General features: G+C 46.4%; 1 protein-coding gene across 1 annotated transcript in view; it reads left to right on the top strand.

The window, feature by feature from the left end:
- Positions 1-17,772, top strand: part of ddx19a (DEAD-box helicase 19a) — a 34,409-nt gene that overhangs the window by 11,084 nt on the left and 5,553 nt on the right. Inside the window, exons 4-10 of the mRNA XM_060937606.1 lie at positions 6,972-7,107; positions 12,111-12,203; positions 12,570-12,672; positions 14,728-14,842; positions 14,955-15,132; positions 16,012-16,249; positions 16,345-16,507. Of these exons, the coding sequence (XP_060793589.1) occupies positions 6,972-7,107; positions 12,111-12,203; positions 12,570-12,672; positions 14,728-14,842; positions 14,955-15,132; positions 16,012-16,249; positions 16,345-16,507 (1,026 nt within the window). The remainder of the gene's footprint in view (positions 1-6,971; positions 7,108-12,110; positions 12,204-12,569; positions 12,673-14,727; positions 14,843-14,954; positions 15,133-16,011; positions 16,250-16,344; positions 16,508-17,772) is intronic.

The raw sequence follows: 17,772 nt of genomic DNA, 5'->3' as shown, positions 1-17,772 counted from the left end.
GTAATTGACGGGGGAGAGAGAGAGAGAGAGTTTGCCTTCCCTCCTTCCCTGAGAACTCTGTTAGGCTTTCTGCCACATATGGCTGTGGCACCATCGGGATTCGAACTTGTGCTCTCCGGATGATGGGGCAAATGCTTTTCTGTTGTCCCCCCCCCCCCCCCCGTTTTTTTTTTTTAAATAAAGAAAGAATGGCAACCGGGTGTAGGATATTCAGGTACAGAATGCTTTGGCTGTGCAGTATGGCCGGAGTATGATACCGTGACACTTTTCTATAAACACTGTGTTCAAGTGAAATATGGCCAAAACCAGTAAAGCTAGATGTGAAAGCTGTTATAGGAAGGTAATCAGTGAGGAAGAGTTAGTCTTACAACCCCAAACAGCACCTTTTGTTACTTAAGGAACAACATGTCGTACTATTAAAGAGGTACCGCGCACACACAGGTGCTTTTTGAGCTGTAAACTAAATGAGATGACTGTACTGTGATCAAACACATCAGTGCTGGTGTTGAGCTTGACAAAATGAGCATTTTTATAAAAATCGGCATTTTATGGGAAAACGCCAGCAACTGGTTAAAATCATCCTAAACCTTGCAAGGCTGGTGCAGGTATAGAGTCGACCTTTTGGTGGTACTACTGTCATGAAATTTTTATATATATTAAAAAAAAAAAGTATAGCAGTTCGTATGGGTGGAGCACAGAAAGACGGCAGGCCAGGGTTAAGTTCCACAAAGAAACTTTTATTCCACTTATTTTAGCTTTTCAGCTTTTACTCACTCACACTATCACTATCTATCTATCTATCTATCTATCTATCTATCTATATATATATATATATATATATATATATATATATATATATATACACACGCGTTGTGGTTGGGAGGGAGCCTCCTTCCTCTGCTCTCTCCTTATATAGGGTGCGGTCACTGGGGAAGTCACACAAACACAGATTAACCAACATCAGGTGCAGTGATTCTGCCACTTACCTTCCCTGACTCCACCCTCCGGTCACAGACCGACGCTTGACCACGCCCCCGCTGCCACATACCCCCACCGCCCGACTCAGGCCGGGCAGCCGTCCGGCCTGCAGCTGACCCCCCCTTGACAGGAGAGGAAGTCCGCCACGACCATCTGTGCCCCCGGCCTGTGGACCACCTTAAAATTAAAGGGCTGGAGTGCTAGATACCAACGGGTGATCCGCACGTTGGCATCCTTCATGCGGTGGAGCCACTGGAGGGGCGTGTGGTCCGAACGGAGGGTGAAAGAGCGCCCCAGGAGGTAGTAGCGGAGGGCGAGGACCGCCCACTTGATCGCCAGGCACTCCTTTTCGATGGTGCTGTAGCGCCCCTCACGCACCGACAGCTTCCTGCTTATGTACAGGACGGGGCGGTCCTCCACCTCCTGGGACAGAACGGCCCCCAGCCCTCTGTCCGACGCGTCCATCTGCAACGTAAAGGGGAGAGAAAAGTCAGGGGAGTGTAACAGTGGCCCCCCACACAGTGCAGCCTTCACCTCAGAGAAAGCCCGCTGGCATTGCTCCATCCACTGGACCGGATCTAGTGCCCCCTTTATAGTCAGATCAGTCAGCGGGCTGGTGACGTCCGAATAATTGGGTATAAACCTACGATAGTAGCCAGACAGCCCCAGGAACTGTCACCCCCTTTTTGGTCTTGGGCCTCGGGCAGGCCGCAATTGCTGCTGTCTTGTTAATTTGGGGACGCACCTGCCCGTTGCCCAAGTGGAAGCCCAGATACCGTACTTCCAATCGCACACTTCTTCGGGTTGGCTGTGAGACCCGCCCACCTCAGTGACCTAAGGACGGCCCTCAGGTGTTGTAGGTGCCGCGGCCAGTCATTACTATAAATAATTATATCGTCTAGGTACGCAGCCGCATAGGTGGCATGGGGGCAGAGGACCCTATCCATCAGTCGCTGGAACGTAGCGGGCGCCCCAAACAGCCCAAAAGGAAGTGTGACAAACTGGTGTAAACCGTACAGTGTGGAAAAGGCCGTTTTTTCTGGGGATAATGGAGTCAAGGGGATCTGCCAATAACCCTTTGTCAAATCCAGTGTTGAGTAAAAGTGAGCCGTGCCTAGTCGATCGAGCAACTCATCAATACGAGGCATTGGATACCCGTCGAATTTAGACACCGCGTTGACTTTTCTATAGTCTACACAGAACCGGACCGACCCGTCGGTCTTGGGTACCAAGACCACCGGGCTGCTCCAGTCACTGTGGGACTCCTTGATGATGTCCATTTCGAGCATGGCCTCGAGTTCTTCCCGAACCACTTTTTTCTTGTGTTCGGGTAGCCTGTAAGGGCGGCTGCGCACTACCACCCCCAGGGGTGTCTCAGTGTGGTGCTCTATGAGGTCGGTGCAGCCGGGCAGGGGCGAGAACACGTCCGAAAACTTGCTCTGCAACTGGGCGACCTCCGCGAGTTGGGTCGGGGAGAGGTAGTCTCCACAGGGGACCGGAGAGGTACGCGACGCCAATGTTTTCTTTTGAACCTCCGGCCCCAGCTCCGCCTTCTCCGGAACCACCAACGCCACGGGGACCTCCTCGTTCCAGAGTTTGAGCAGATTGAGGTGGTAAACCTGTAGTGCCCCACCCCTGTCCGTTCGCCTCACCTCGTAGTCGATGTCCCCGATTCGCCGTGTGACCCCAAAGGGTCCTTGCCACTTGGCGATTAATTTGGAGCTTGATGTGGGCAACAGTATGAGAACTTTATCTCCCGGTGCGAACTCCCTAAGGCGCGTTCCCCTGTCATACAGGCAGGTTTGCCGTTCTTGGGCCTGCCGCAAATTCTCCTGGGTTAGGTAGGGGTGTGTGTGTGTGTGTGTGTGTGTGTGTGGAGTTTTGCACACAGGTCAGTAACGTATTGAATTTGATTTTTACTAGGCGAAGGTCCCTCGTCCCAATTTTCTCGCAGCACATCTAGAATGCCGCGCGGCTTACGCCCATATAACAATTCGAACGGGGAGAACCCCGTGGAGGCTTGGGGGACCTCTCACACTGCAAATAAGGGTTCGAGCCATTTATCCCAATTACGTGTGTCCTCACTTATGAATTTTTTAATTATATTTTTGAGGGTACGATTAAACCGTTCAACTAAACCGTCCGTTTGTGGGTGATAAACGCTGATGCGGATCGGCTTAATACCTAATAATCCATACAGTTCGTTCAGTGTACATGACATAAATGAGGTGCCTTGGTCAGTCAGAATCTCTTTCAGGATTCCAACTCGGGAGATGACGCGGAAGAGTGCTTCCGCAATACTGCGTGCTGAGATATTGCGAAGAGGCACTGCTTCCGGGTATCGCGTTGCATAGTCCACCAGAACTAAAATAAAGTGGTACCCTCGTGTTGACTGATCTAATGGCCCGACGAGATCCATCCCAATTCTTTCGAACGGGGTCTCGATTAATGGGAGAGGGCGCAAAGGCGCTTTTGGAATGGCCGCCAGATTTACTAACTGGAGTTCGCGGCACGCCGTACACCACCTACGGACATCGCCGCGAATCCCTGGCCAATAGAACCGGGCCATTAGTCGGGCTAGTGTTTTATCCTGCCCTAAGTGTCCAGCCATGGGATTAAAGTGAGCCGCCTGGAATATCAATTCCCGGTGGCTCTTTGGAATCAAAAGCTGTGTGACTTGCTCTTTAGTCTGAGTGTCCTGCGTCACTCGGTATAACCTATCCTTCATAATAGAAAAATAGGGGAAGGACAGGGTGGTGTTTGGCTGGAGCGTTTTACCATCGATTACTCTCACTTGGTCAAATGCATGCCGCAGAGACTCGTCTCGCGATTGCTGTAACGGGAAATCCCCAAGGGATTCCCCGAGAGAGGGAGGAGGAGCCTGCTGCTCCTCACTCTGACGCGGAGATGATGTAGACGGCTCTGTGACAGCTGCTCCCGCCAAAAGCGACACCAGGACCTCCCCCTGCTGAATTACGGCAGGACCCACTCTTCAGTAGATGGCTCACTAACTCCCCGAATTCCGGCCAATCAGTCCCCAAAATTATAGAGTGGGTGAGGCAAGGATTAACCGCCACCTTTACTCTAAATTTTTCCCCTCGGAAAAGAATGTGGACCGACACTAAAGGGTAGCTGTGAACATCCCCGTGCACACACAACACCTTCACCCCCTGTGCTCCCCCCAGTGCCTCGTCTTGCACCAGGCTTTGGTGAATTGAGGTCTGATTACAGCCAGAGTCCACCAAAGCCTGATATGTATCCCCTTGGATACTCACCGGTATGCGATACGCTCCAGCCCGATCGAGGGCGGCTCCTGGCACGTCGGGGATCCGAACCACCGCGCCCACTTCCATCGCCGAGCACTGATGTTGGAGGTGGCCCGGCTCCCCGCAGCGCCAGCAAACCGGCCTGGGCTTCCTCTCTGCACCGGCGCTCTGGGGCTCACTCACCGGGGGGAGAGACAGACATAGAAGGGAAAAATGGGAGGGCACCGCAGGTGTGATGGGCTGGCTGGAGTGGGGCCGGCCCCTGCCTCCGCGGTGGGGGAACGGGGCGAGGACGAGACACAGGAGGAGAGAGGGGGAGAGAGAAGAGGGAAGAAGAGGATGTCCGCTGTCCTGCCGTCGGAACAGCCGCCAAATGGTCCTCTGCCAACTCGATGGCCTGATCCGGCAATGCCGGGCAGTGGCACTGGACCCACTCCGCGGTTCCCTCTGGTAGGTGGGCGATGAACTGCTCCAGTACCACCTGATCGATGATCCCCTCGGCGTCGCGGTTGTCGGCCCTCAACCACCGCCAGCAGGTGTCCTGGAGCTGCTGGCCAAACGCGAACGGCCGGCCGACTTCCTCCAGACGCAGAGCGCGGAAGCACTGTCGCTGTTGTTCAGGGGTGCGCCCTACCCGCTGGAGGACGGCCCGGCGAAGGTCCGCGTAGACCAGCTGGTGATCGGCGGGGAGCTGTAGCGCGGCCATCTGCACCTCGCCCGTTAGCAGGGGGAGGAGGCGCGCCACGCGCTGTTCCACCGGCCAGCCCGAGGCCTCTGCTGCCTGCTCAAAGAGCGTGAGGAAGGCCTCGGGGTCGTCATGCGGGCCCATCTTAATGAGGGTGAGGGGAGAAGGGCCCGTGGAGGTGGTGGACCCCGCCGACGCGAGGAGGTGGCGGAGTGCCTGTCGGTCTTCCTGCTGCACCAGGGCCTCGAACCAGTGCTCCTGCTCCTTTCGGAGGGTGACTAGCGCCTGGTGCTGGCTCTGCTGGGCCGTGGCGAGGGCGTGGACCAGGTCCGCGAAGGGGGAGGACTCCATGGGGCTGTTCTTCCTGTGCTTGAATTTCCGGGTTTCAGCACCACTGTAGCAGTTCGTATGGGTGGAGCACAGAAAGATGGCAAGCCAGGGTTAAGTTCCACAAAGAAACTCTTTTATTCCACTTATTTTCGCTTTTCAGCTTTTACTCACTCACACTATCACACACACTACAGACACACACATGCGTTGTGGTTGGGAGGGAGCCTCCTTCCTCTGCTCTCTCTCTCTCTCTCTCTCTCTCTCTCTCTCTCTCTCTCTCTCTCTCCTTATATAGGGCGCGGTCACTCGGGAAGACACACAAACCCAAATTAACCAACATCAGGTGCAGTGATTCTGCCACTTACCTTCCCTGACTCCGCCCTCCGGTCACAGACCAACGCTTGACCACGCCCTGGCTGCCACAAAAAGTTAACGCCCTTTAACTCTTTACCCCTTAATGACGACATGTGACGCCCCCGTGTACGTCCCTTGATGACATGTGACGCCCCCGTGTACGTCCCTTGATGACGACATGTGACGCCCCCGTGTACGTCCCTTGATGACGACATGTGACGTGTACGTCCCTTGATTGTGACGTGTACGTCCCTTGATTGTGACGTGTACGTCCCTTGATTGTGACGTGTACGTCCCTTGATTGTGACGTGTACGTCCCTTGATTGTGACGTGTACGTCCCTTGATTGTGACGTGTACGTCCCTTGATGACGGCGACGTGTACGTCCCTTGATGGCGGCGACGTGCACGTCCCTTGATGGCGGCGACGTGCACGTCCCTTGATGGCGGCGACGTGCACGTCCCTTGATGGCGGCGACGTGCACGTCCCTTGATGGCGGCGACGTGCACGTCCCTTGATGGCGGCGACGTGCACGTCCCTTGATGGCGGCGACGTGCACGTCCCTTGATGGCGGCGACGTGCACGTCCCTTGATGGCGGCGACGTGCACGTCCCTTGATGGCGGCGACGTGTACGTCCCTTGTCCAAAACCTTGTCTTTAGACTTTTTTTCTTGTAAATATGTTCTAAGGGTGAACAGTATATACAATGGTAGCTGTAGCAACTGCTTTAAGGGGTAAAGAGTTAATTAGAGGCCCAGCTCCCACCCTTGAGTGGGAGTCTGTGAAACCATGCTCCTTGCCTACTTTTCAGCATTTTTCAGAATTATGGAGTGGGTGGAGTTAGGCTCAGAGCTGGGGTTGAGGTTACACTTTAATGATGTGGAATGTCTGAGAAACAGTTTCACTTGCGTTATACCACCAGTGTCTCTTGAAGTTAAGACAGAAAGGCAGCTTGCCATGTTACCAAGAAAACCAGAAATCACAAAGTCCTCTATGCTGAAGATTTTCCCATCATGGGAGACTTACTGATAGTTACAAAGTGCTGACACCAAAGACTCCTTCCATAAATGTTAAAGTCTCCTTGCACCATTATAAATGACTCTTCTTTTGTTAAATAACAATACTCGTTAGTCTTAAATTACGTTGAGCATCAAAAGATACAAAACTAAAACGAGTACATTAATATCAACCTGTTACAGCCAGAATTATTGTCATAGTGGCTGCTGTAGAAAATTAATTAACATTGTAATTCATCACAAGATCTAAATCGTATTGCCCTGGCTTGCAGGATCTTTGTGAAGTGAAATTCATGTGGTTTTATTTTGTAAAGTTAATGTGTGTTTTGTGTTTGTGTTCTAGAGGACAGAGCTGCACAGTCTCTTCTTAATAAATTAATCAGAAACAGCCTCGTCAACAACACGAACCAGGTGGAGGTGCTGCAGAGAGACCCAAATTCACCACTCTACTCAGTCAAGACCTTTGAAGAACTGCATCTGTAAGTAAATACGCTTTCAAATACAGATCACACGAATGTGACTTAGTTGATTCAATGGCTGCCTGGAAAAGTAATCGATTACATCATTGTTCTCCCCAGAACACTTTTGCATGTCGGGGCTGACACGCTTTAATTTCATGCCGACACGCTATTATTATTATTATTATTTATTTTTTTTTTTTTTGTTCCGACACTCACTGAAAAATCACATCATATTTCTACCTTGTGATGTTTGGTGTATATTTTGAAGGAAAATCAGTGTTTTGCGCTGGTTTGCTGCCAGGATGCACTCGGGCAGACTGGAAATCCCCAATTCCAGGGGAAAATAAAAAACGGTGGGCATATCTTGGTATCTGCAATAGATACCAAGATATGGTTGCCTCAATCACTTTGCTGCTGCACTGGTACCATGACGCTTCAGTGCGTGGGCAAGATTGTGGTTTATGGTTTTTGTGTGGTGGGTATACATCTCCAGGGGTTTTTCTAGAAAAAATTTGTATGAGGGCGCTCACCATGGCGAGGGAGCGAAGCAACTGGGGGGGGGTCCGTCTACCCCCCCCCCCCCCCCCCCCCCCCATTTTTGCTAGAAATGGTTATCTCCGATGTAAATACCGTGTGTCTGTTTGCTTCGCGGTGTTTCAGCTCCTCTGTGCTCTGTTTAGCTTGCTCATTCCATAGTGAAATTACATGCCTGTATGCAGCTTAAGTAGCCACGAGCTCAGCTCGTATCATACAGCTGATTGGCAAAAAAAAAAAAAAAAGACTTAAATCATCATGTGAATGGCCCATATGGTAATTTACCCACACCCCCCAGCAGGCTACAGTCCTGACAAAAACGAGACAATTTGCAACAAAAACTGTATGCTTTTCCAACAAAACAATCTATTATCTGAAATACTGATTGCATTCTTCAAGATCTCAACTTGCACATGATGGAAAAAAACAAAAATCACAAATTTCGAAAAAAAAAATGCTTCTTTTGCGATTTATCTCGGATTCGTTTCGGCCGACATGCGTCCCTGGATTCGGTGAGGGGTCACATATGTACATTGAATGTCCTGAGCAGGAGCTCAGATATTGATATAAGGTGTTTGGTCCGTGTACGACACTGTAGTGTGTCATGTGGTAATGCATTATATGACAATGCAACTTTCATAAATATGACCATACAGTGGTGCTTGAAATAGGGTTGGGCGGTATTACGGTAAGAAGGTATCCCGAGGTATCCAAAAGTACCAACGGTATCGGTCTCATTACCGTCATTTTAAAAAAATATATAATATCTAAATAAATATGGAGTACATGAGGTCATAATATAAAATAATAAATTGAAGATCATCCCGAATAACTGTGTGATCGTATTTTCACTAATTCTATCAATTTCCTAAAGAAGTTCTCATCGCGTGCAGGGTTGTTTATGTCGTTACCATGGCAACCCTGCGTGACATTTGGAGTCTGACAGAAAGCTTCGCAAGAGACTGAGACCGCGGTTGAAAGATGGCAAGTCAAGATAACGAGTTAGTGGCAAAAAAAAAAATACAACATCGGCAGTGTGGCAGTATTTTGGTTTCAAACCAAACGAAAAGGAAGAGCCAGCAATAATGTAAATGACCGCGCAAAATCGAAAAAAATCTAATATGTCCCCTAAGGCACACCATAGCCTGGGGTACTCCACTTCCACGAGATCTCTCCAATGAGTTGTGTTTTGAGTAGGTTACATGAGTAACAACAAGGTAAAATAATATAACGTATGACATTTGGGATGTGGGTAATAAACGTTTGAAATGTCATCTACTGAAGAAACGGAAGAAAACATCGTAGCGTAAACTGTTAGGTTTCTGGTGGGAATTAGCAATGCGCTTGCTATCTTTGTTGGGTGTTTTAAGCAAGGTAAGGCCATTTGATTATTAATTTCCCCGCCATGGCATGACGTGGGCCCATATGATTTTGCCTTGTGCAGCTATCACGCATTTGAATTAGGTTCGCCTCATTTGCGCTGAAGAATATGGTTTATCGCGCAGTCTAAACGGACTTGGGTGTTGGTTGATTCTTTTTCTTTTCTTTTTTTTATTTCCCATGCTTGAAAGGGTATGATCCTGCTCATCGTGTACTTTTTTTGATGGAGTAGGTGAAATAGTGCTATAAATGGCGTTTCAACGCAGACATGTGTAAACGACAGTTGAATGCTATTTTCAAGATGAAGGAAGAGTTGCGTGATGCTTTGAAATATCTCTTAATCCATTCATCAATGCACAAAATTCGCTTTGCTGCTTAATCCATACCACAATGCACATAATTCGCTATGCTGCTTTTAAATAGTACATTTGAGGCATAGGCGCAGGTCTGGACAAGGTCCGCCGGTATAGGCGCACGTACACAGTAGGCCGAAACAAAATATTATTTTTTTTCTCGGTAATACCGTATACCCCGGGAAAACACAGAGACAGTTTAAAGGTATCAAAATTTGGATACCGCCCAACCCTAGCTTGAAAGTTTGTGAACCCTTTAGAATTTTCTATATTTCTGCATAAATATGACCTAAAACATCAGATTTTCACACAAGTCCTAAAAGTAGATAAAGAGAACCCAGTTAAACAAATGAGACAAAAATATTACACTTGGTCATTTATTTATTGAGGAAAATGATCCAATATTACATATCTGTGAGTGGCAAAAGTATGTGAACCTCTAGGATTAGCAGTTAATTTGAAGGTGAAATTAGAGTCAGGTGTTTTCAATCAATGGGATGACAATCAGGTGTGAGTGGGCACCCTGTTTTATTTAAAGAACAGGGATCTATCAAAGTCTGATCTTCACAACACATGTTTGTGGAAGTGTATCATGGCACGAATAAAGGAGATTTCTGAGGAGCTCAGAAAAAGTGTTGCTGATGCTCATCAGGCTGGAAAAGGTTCCAAAACCATCTCTAAAGAGTTTGGACTCCACCAATCCACAGTCAGACAGATTGTGAACAAATGGAGGAAATTCAAGGCCATTGTTACCCTCCCCAGGAGTGGTCGACCAACAAAGATCACTCCAAGAGCAAGGCGTGTAATAGTCGGCGAGGTCACAAAGGACCCTGGGGTAACTTCTAAGCAACTGAAGGCCTCTCTCACATTGGCGAATGTTAATGTTCATGAGTCCACCATCAGGAGAACACTGAACAACAATGGTGTGCATGGCAGGGTTGCAAGGAGAAAGCCACTGCTCTCCAAATAGAACATTGCTGCTCGTCTGCAGTTTGCTAAAGATCACATGGACAAGCCAGAAGGCTATTGGAATAATTCTGTACATAGATGAGACCAAAATAGAACTTTTTGGTTTAAATGAGGAGCGTTATGTTTGGAGAAAGGAAAACCCTGCATTCCAGTATAAGAACCTTATCCCATCTGTGAAACATGGTGGTGGTAGTATCATGGTTTGAGCCTGTTTTGATGCATCTGGGCCAGGGCGGCTTGCCATGATTGATGGCTCAATGAATTCTGAATTATACCAGCGAATTCTAAAGGAAAATGTCAGGACATCTGTCCATGAACTGAATCTCAAGAGAAGGTGGGTCATGCAGCAAGACAATGACCCTAAGCACACAAGTCGTTATACTAAAGAATGGTTAAAGAAGAATAAAGTTAACGCTTTGGAATGGCCAAGTCAAAGTCCTGACCTTAATCTAATCGAAATGTTGTGGAAGGACCTGAAGCAGTTCATGTGAGGAAACCCACCAACATCCCAGAGTTGAAGCTGTTCTGTATGGAGGAATGGGCTAAAATTCCTCCAAGCCGGTGTGCAGGACTGATCAACAGTTACCGGAAACGTTTAGTTGCAGTTATTGCTGCACAAGGGGGTCACACCAGATACTGAAAGCAAAGGTTCACATACTTTTGCCACTCACAGACATGTAATATTGGATCATTTTCCTCAATAAATAAATGACCAAGTATAATATTTTTGTCTCATTTGTTTAACTGGGTTCTCTTTATCTACTTTTAGGACTTGTGTGAAAATCTGATGATGTTTTAGGTCATATTTATGCAGAAATATAGAAAATTCCAAAGGGTTCACAAACTTTCAAGCACCACTGTTGGAATATCAGTTGGAATCATGTTCTACACATATACCTGCAATTCTGACGATATCATTTTCAGTGACTAATAAAATGGTTTTGAAAGTTCCTACTTTTAAAACATGTTTTTGATACGGTAATTTTCTCTAAGAGATTTCATTAGCAACATGCTCTGACAGCTCAAAATGCATCTCTGGGCATCTCTTTAAAAACTGCAGAGCTTCTTGTGGCCACCGGACCCCCAGCCTTACTGGGTTGAAGCGCGCGCACACACCCCTTCCCATTTTCCTGGATCCACCCCTGTGAAGCATTAAGTAGGGCCAAGTATAAAGGAGCTACTCAAAATTGTGGCATTTGTGCAGCAAATGCAGTCTGTAGTTTTTTTTTTTTTAACTGCAACAGAACTCATGTAAACTTTTGGTTAGTGGTTTTCTGGCAGTGGTTCAGGTAATAAAACAATTTTTTTATATACTATGTTGTTGTCAGATGATGACCTTTATTTATTGCTCATGTGAGCCCCATGCTGCAAACCACAGCATCATACACCTCCACTTCTTGTAGCAACCTCTGCAACCATGTTAACAGTAAAAAGTGAGTGTCAGTACCACTATAACATGCTCTTAAAAATCACCAGATGGGCTCCCTCTTTACAAAATTTTCCAGGGGAGGCCCCCTGGACCCCACAATGAGAGTGGGGAAACTCCCCTCTCGTTTCCCCTCCCCCTCCCCGTGCCTTTCGCATGCCTTTGGCACCCCACAGGCCACCCAAAAGTGAGGGCTTTATTTTAATCCTGGGGTTAACACTGTTATTATAATTTGTATCATTATTTGCTCTTGAAATATTCCACAACTTCTGCACGCCCACTGTGTGTGCTGTGTATAATGAAATCGAAATGCCTTGTTGGATGGATCCCTCATGAATTCACGCTCACCGTGTTCACAGAAAACCTCAGTTGCTGCAGGGAGTCTATGGAATGGGCTTCAACAGACCTTCAAAAATCCAGGAGACTGCACTACCGATGATGCTGGCAGAACCGTGAGTGCACTGTTTCTACCCACTCATCAGAGCCAACTACTGATCTGTGCCCAAAGGCGTTTCATTGTGATGCGTAGACTGTAACTCTGACCTGAGACATGTATTTGAGTATTTTATTATAGACCCATTATAGCAAAGAGAGAGAGAGAGATGGGAACAGCAGACAGGGGAAATGGAGACAGACTTCCTGGGACACTAATTGTATACAAAAAGGTTTTAGATCAGACTCATCATCTGTTATATTCAGTTAAAATGTTTCTAAACTCTGACATCCTTGTACTGTGGCGATGTAATGTATTAGGAAAGCAACTTCTCATACTGGACTTGATGCTTTTAAGCTGTACTAATCTGTGTGTGCGCGCGCAGACCTCAGAACCTGATCGCTCAGTCTCAGTCCGGCACGGGGAAAACTGCCGCTTTTGTACTGGCCATGCTGAGCCATGTCGACCCTGCGAACAAGTGGACACAGGTGAGCAGGAGTGGTTTGTGTATCTCCTTACACCACAGCGCTGCTGAATGCTCGATTCTGATTGGTCAGAAGGCGTCAGTTTATTTCCTCTTGGACTGCAAGGTTCATAATAATTTGTTCATTCTGACAGGTTCTCATTTCTATAGTAACAGCTTACAGAGTCTGGCATACAAATCTAAGCCATTTAAAATGTGTAATAGTTAATATGGTGATTCATGAAAGGAGTCTCCAGCGTCAGTGGTTTGTTACAGCTATGACTTGCGACAACATCAGAGAGGTTTTCTAGTGCTGGAAAGTCTTCAGTGCAGATGACTTTGCACTGTAACTATATGTATTACATTACATTGATTTAACTATAAACAGATAACATTTACATCTTGTGTCTTAATTAATAAAAATCATTTGCATTAGCAAATAGCTGTAGTATAAGAGGAATAAAACTCCTACGAATGACAAGTCTTTCCAGAGCAGGGACTGGGATAGGTGGGCTGCCCGCCTCTGGTTGGAGGGTGTTAACGTTATTATTATTATTTTATTTATTTTTTAATTTTTTTTAAATAAAAATATTTCATGACTGGGAGAAGTACCAAACAGCTGACTTTACATCAGCATCGGTTTTGCAGTGTTCAGGATGGTTTTAACTAGTAGATGGTGTTTTGAGCCATTTTCAACCCATAAAATGCCTAGTTTTTATTTTTATAAAAAATGGTCATTCTGCCCATATTAACATCAGCATAGATATGTTTCATCACACTACAGTCATGTAATTTTAATTTACAGCTCAAAAACACATTTAGGTGTGCAGTACCTCTTTAGATTTGTGATGTTTGGTGAGTCATTAAAGCTTAGTTGCTGCTTTCATTTTATAAATCTGTTTAAGCATTTTCCTTATCAGGGTTCTCTAGAAAATGTGAAATAGCCAGCTAATGCTAATATTCGGGGGATCTGGGGTATGCCCCCCAAGAAAATTTTGAAATTTACATGCCTTCTGGTGGTGGCACAGTGGTAGTGGTTAGCAATGTTGCCTCACAACAAGAAGGTTCTGGGTTCGAGCCCAGTGGCCAACGGGGTCCTTTCTGTGCGGAGTTTGCATGTTCTCCCCGTGTCCGCGTGGGTTTCCTCCGGGTGCTCCGGTTTCCCCCACAGTCCAAAGACATGCAGGTTAGGTTAACTGGTGGCTCTAAATTGACCGTAGGTGTGAATGTGAGTGTGAATGGTTGTCTGTGTCTATGTGTCAGCCCTGTGATGATCTGGCGACTTGTCTAGGGTGTACCCCGCCTCTCGCCCGTAGTCAGCTGTGATAGGCTCCAGCTTGCCCATGACCCTGCACAGGATAAGCGGTTACGGATAATGGATATGGTGCATTCTCAGCTAATAAATTGCTAACTATTTCCTTGTAAAATACTTGCAAAATATGTATGAAATTTCCCTCCAGATGTGTGTGCTTGGCTTTCTCAGTTACCCTCTGTAGTACGTTGCCTGGCTCTGTAACATAACTCCATACGCTATGGCATGGTCCAACTTAGCCAATCAGAGCATGAGAATCGATCAACAAATATGGCGTCGCTTCCGGTCATGACCCAAATTGAAGACAATTTCATGGTGAAATAATTGGATTTACAACAAATGATGGGCAGCGGAGATGATATAAATCGCTTGAACGTTGAAAGGCAAGTTTTTATTTTTTTCTGGGATTGGGTAGCTAGTGCAGACCGTCTGTGTAGGCGAAGAAAACAGTCGGTCACTGGTGCTTGTGGACATCTCTGCTTATATTTGGATTAAGAGCTGGAATCGAGGTGGTGAAAGATCCAGCTGGTGCTGGGAGTCCAGTAATAATTGGCTCTGCTCTGGTCAGAAAAGATTCCTCTTCCCCTGTCGAATACTTGATAATGACGGGTGTCTTTTCAGTTAGATATACCGTATATCGAATCGGACATGTGCTGCTCTCCTCTAAACATGTTGAGCTGCCCCCAGACATTGCATATAAGTGATCAGAACCACTACATGTACAGTGTGGAAATGAGTAAATTGTGCATTTTGCTGTTCTGCCCACAGTGTCTGTGCGTCTCTCCAACCTATGAGCTCGCCCTACAAATCGGTAAAGTTGTGGAGCAGATGGGAAAGTTCTACCCTGAGGTGAAACTGGCATACGCCATTCGAGGCAATAGAAGTAAGTGGCCTACACAAGCACGATGAACCACGTCCCGCCATTGCGTAGTGATGACTAATTTAAATGATGGACTTTAGTACAAGTGCCTGTAACTTCCTGTGCCGTTCTTCAGTGGAGGGAGGGAGTAAAATCCAGGAGCAGATCGTGATCGGCACCCCAGGCACCATGTCTGACTGGTTAACCAAAAAAAAAGTGATAGACCCCAAGAAGATTCAGGTGTTTGTACTAGACGAGGCTGACGTCATGATCTCCATGCAGGGCCACCAAGATCAGAGCATCCGCATCCAGAGGTGAGGGATGTGACCAGCAGGTGACACGAATAATCTATAACCGATTTTTTTTTTTCCGCGGTCCAAATCCTGCGCTCTGATTGGCTGGCGAACGGGTCCATATCCTATGGTACAGACCCCGGTTACGGACCCCGGTTACAGACCTCTGGCGACTTGCTCATTCACAACAACAGCAAACATAGTAGCATTTTTTTTGTCAACATTTTTTTTAATATAGATTTATTTATAAGATTATCAAAAATCTTGTAAATTTTTGCCAGCATTTCTCAGGAGAATAGCATTAATTTTACAGCATGGATAGCGATAACGACAGTGTTCACAGTGAAAGCGAGTTTTACTACCCTGAGGAAGAAGAAATAAAAGAAAACATTTCAGGAGAAAGCTAAAAACCTCTAACTGTTGCTAACGCCGAGCAAAAACATGGCTGAATCCTGAATGACTCAATTTTGTATAAATAGGGGACTACATAGGTGGCAAAATGTATTTTTTTTTTTCCCTGCCATGGAAGTGCACTTGTATACCGAGGAGGAAGCCATTTGCATTACAGCCGTGAATGAGGATTCAAAATGGCGGCCTGGCTCGGTTTTCCCTTTCGGGCGCTCTCGTTTTCTGTTAGAATTTGGTAAAGAAAAAAATAAATATATTATTTACCAGCTTAAGGTCGGTCCGTATGGTGAAATATCGTGACCTCGGCCTTGAGTACTGAGCGAGGCCCTCTGGGCCGAGGTCAGTATTCAAGGCCGAGGTCACGATATTTCACCATACGGACCTCCCAGCTGGTAAATAACGTATATGTATGTTTGTAAAATATCAGTAAACCACAGCATTGAATATTCATCACTGCTTACTGAGTCATGTGATCTGTGCCCCTGTTGGCAGGAAGCTGCCCAAAGACTGTCAAATGCTGCTTTTCTCTGCAACCTTTGAGGACTCGGTGTGGCAGTTTGCCGAGCGCATCATCCCCGATCCCAACATCATCCGACTGAAGCGAGAGGAGGAGACCCTCGACACCATCAAGCAGTATTACGTGCTCTGCAGAAACACACAGGACAAGTTCGACGCGCTGTGTAACGTCTACGGCGCAATCACCATCGCGCAGGCCATGATCTTTTGCCATGTATGTGCTATTAATGTGCTAATCCACTCCATAACCTCAGTGTCTTCAAAGGAAAAGATGTTCACAGGTGCCATGCTCATGTCTTCTTTCTGCAGACTCGCAGGACATCAGCCTGGCTGGCAGGAAAGATGGCAGCAGAGGGTCATCAGGTGGCGCTGCTGAGCGGAGAATTATCAGTCGAACAAAGAGCAGCTGTCATTGAGCGCTTCAGAGAAGGCAAAGAGAAAGTGCTGATAACCACTAACGTGTGCGCCAGAGGCGAGTACGACGACATGTTTACTGTACTACAGCATTGTGGGAAATTTTTATCATGACTCTTTTTTTTTTTTTTAACACATTCAACCTAATGAAAATACTATAATGAGTATTTAGAGCAATTTGCCACTAATTAATTATTAAAGCTGTAGCCTCCATTTGAGCAGTTACATTTAATGTTGACACTTCCACAAAACAGTCGTTACTTCACCTGCATCTTTTAATTTTTTTTCCAAAAATCATCCGTCTTCAAAACTCTCCTGTGTCTAAAAACGTACTGTTAAGGCTCATTTATACTCAGCGTTAAATATGGATACGGACAGAGCCTTCTGTCCATACTCTGGGTTCATTTCGTTGGGATTCGTGCATGTTTTCTGAAAGCTTCCAGCTGCAGATGAAATCAAGCAGTACCAACTAAGAAATCATGGGAGGCAGTGGAGCCAAGTTGAAACAAAACAGGGTGAAAAAATTTTTAACACAGTGGAACTTTTTTCAGGAGAGGTTATGCGATTTCATGAGCAGTTTTAAACATCTATACAACGCTGCCTCCGCTTTTGCCTCTTAAGAGGCGATTATTACGACCTCCTCCATCATCACTGTATATGTTTGAGGTCAGAAACTTTTGACTCTGAGCTAACTCTCAAGTAAACGTCTTGCTTAACATGCATGTCAACATAAACATGGATGCAAACGGCGCGCCTTTTGGCGGATGCCGCCTTTTTCATGGCTGTCTGGGGGACTTGTGTGAATCGCGCAGATCCGATGAGTTTTTTTTTTTTTTTGGGGGGGGGGCGTTGGAGTGTCTGATAATAATTTCATCAAAGTAAATTCTGTATTAAAATTACTAAATAAGCAAATGCCGTTACAGTCCATGAAACATAGGAAGTACAGTGGGGCAAAAAAGTATTTAGTCAGTCACCAATTGTGCAAGTTCTCCCACTTAAAAAGATGAGAAAGGCCTGTAATTTTCATCATAGGTACACCTCAACTATGAGAGACAGAATGGGGGAAAGAATCCAGGAAATCAAATTGTCTGTCTGATTTTTAAAGAATTTATTTGCAAATTATGGTGGAAAACAAGTATTTGGTCAATAACAAAAGTTCATCTCAATACTTTGTTATATACCCTTTGTTGGCAATGACAGAGGTCAAACGTTTTCTGTAAGTCTTCACAAGGTTTTCACACACTGTTGCTGGTATTTTGGCCCATTCCTCCATGCAGATCTCCTCTAGAGCAGTGATGTTTTGGGGCTGTCGCTGGGCAACAC

This window comes from Neoarius graeffei, chromosome 13, assembly GCF_027579695.1.
Source record: "Neoarius graeffei isolate fNeoGra1 chromosome 13, fNeoGra1.pri, whole genome shotgun sequence".
NCBI classification, from domain to species: domain Eukaryota; kingdom Metazoa; phylum Chordata; class Actinopteri; order Siluriformes; family Ariidae; genus Neoarius; species Neoarius graeffei.
The sequence above is the reverse complement of the archived record's forward strand: the minus strand, read 5'-3'. Positions and strand labels throughout refer to the sequence as shown.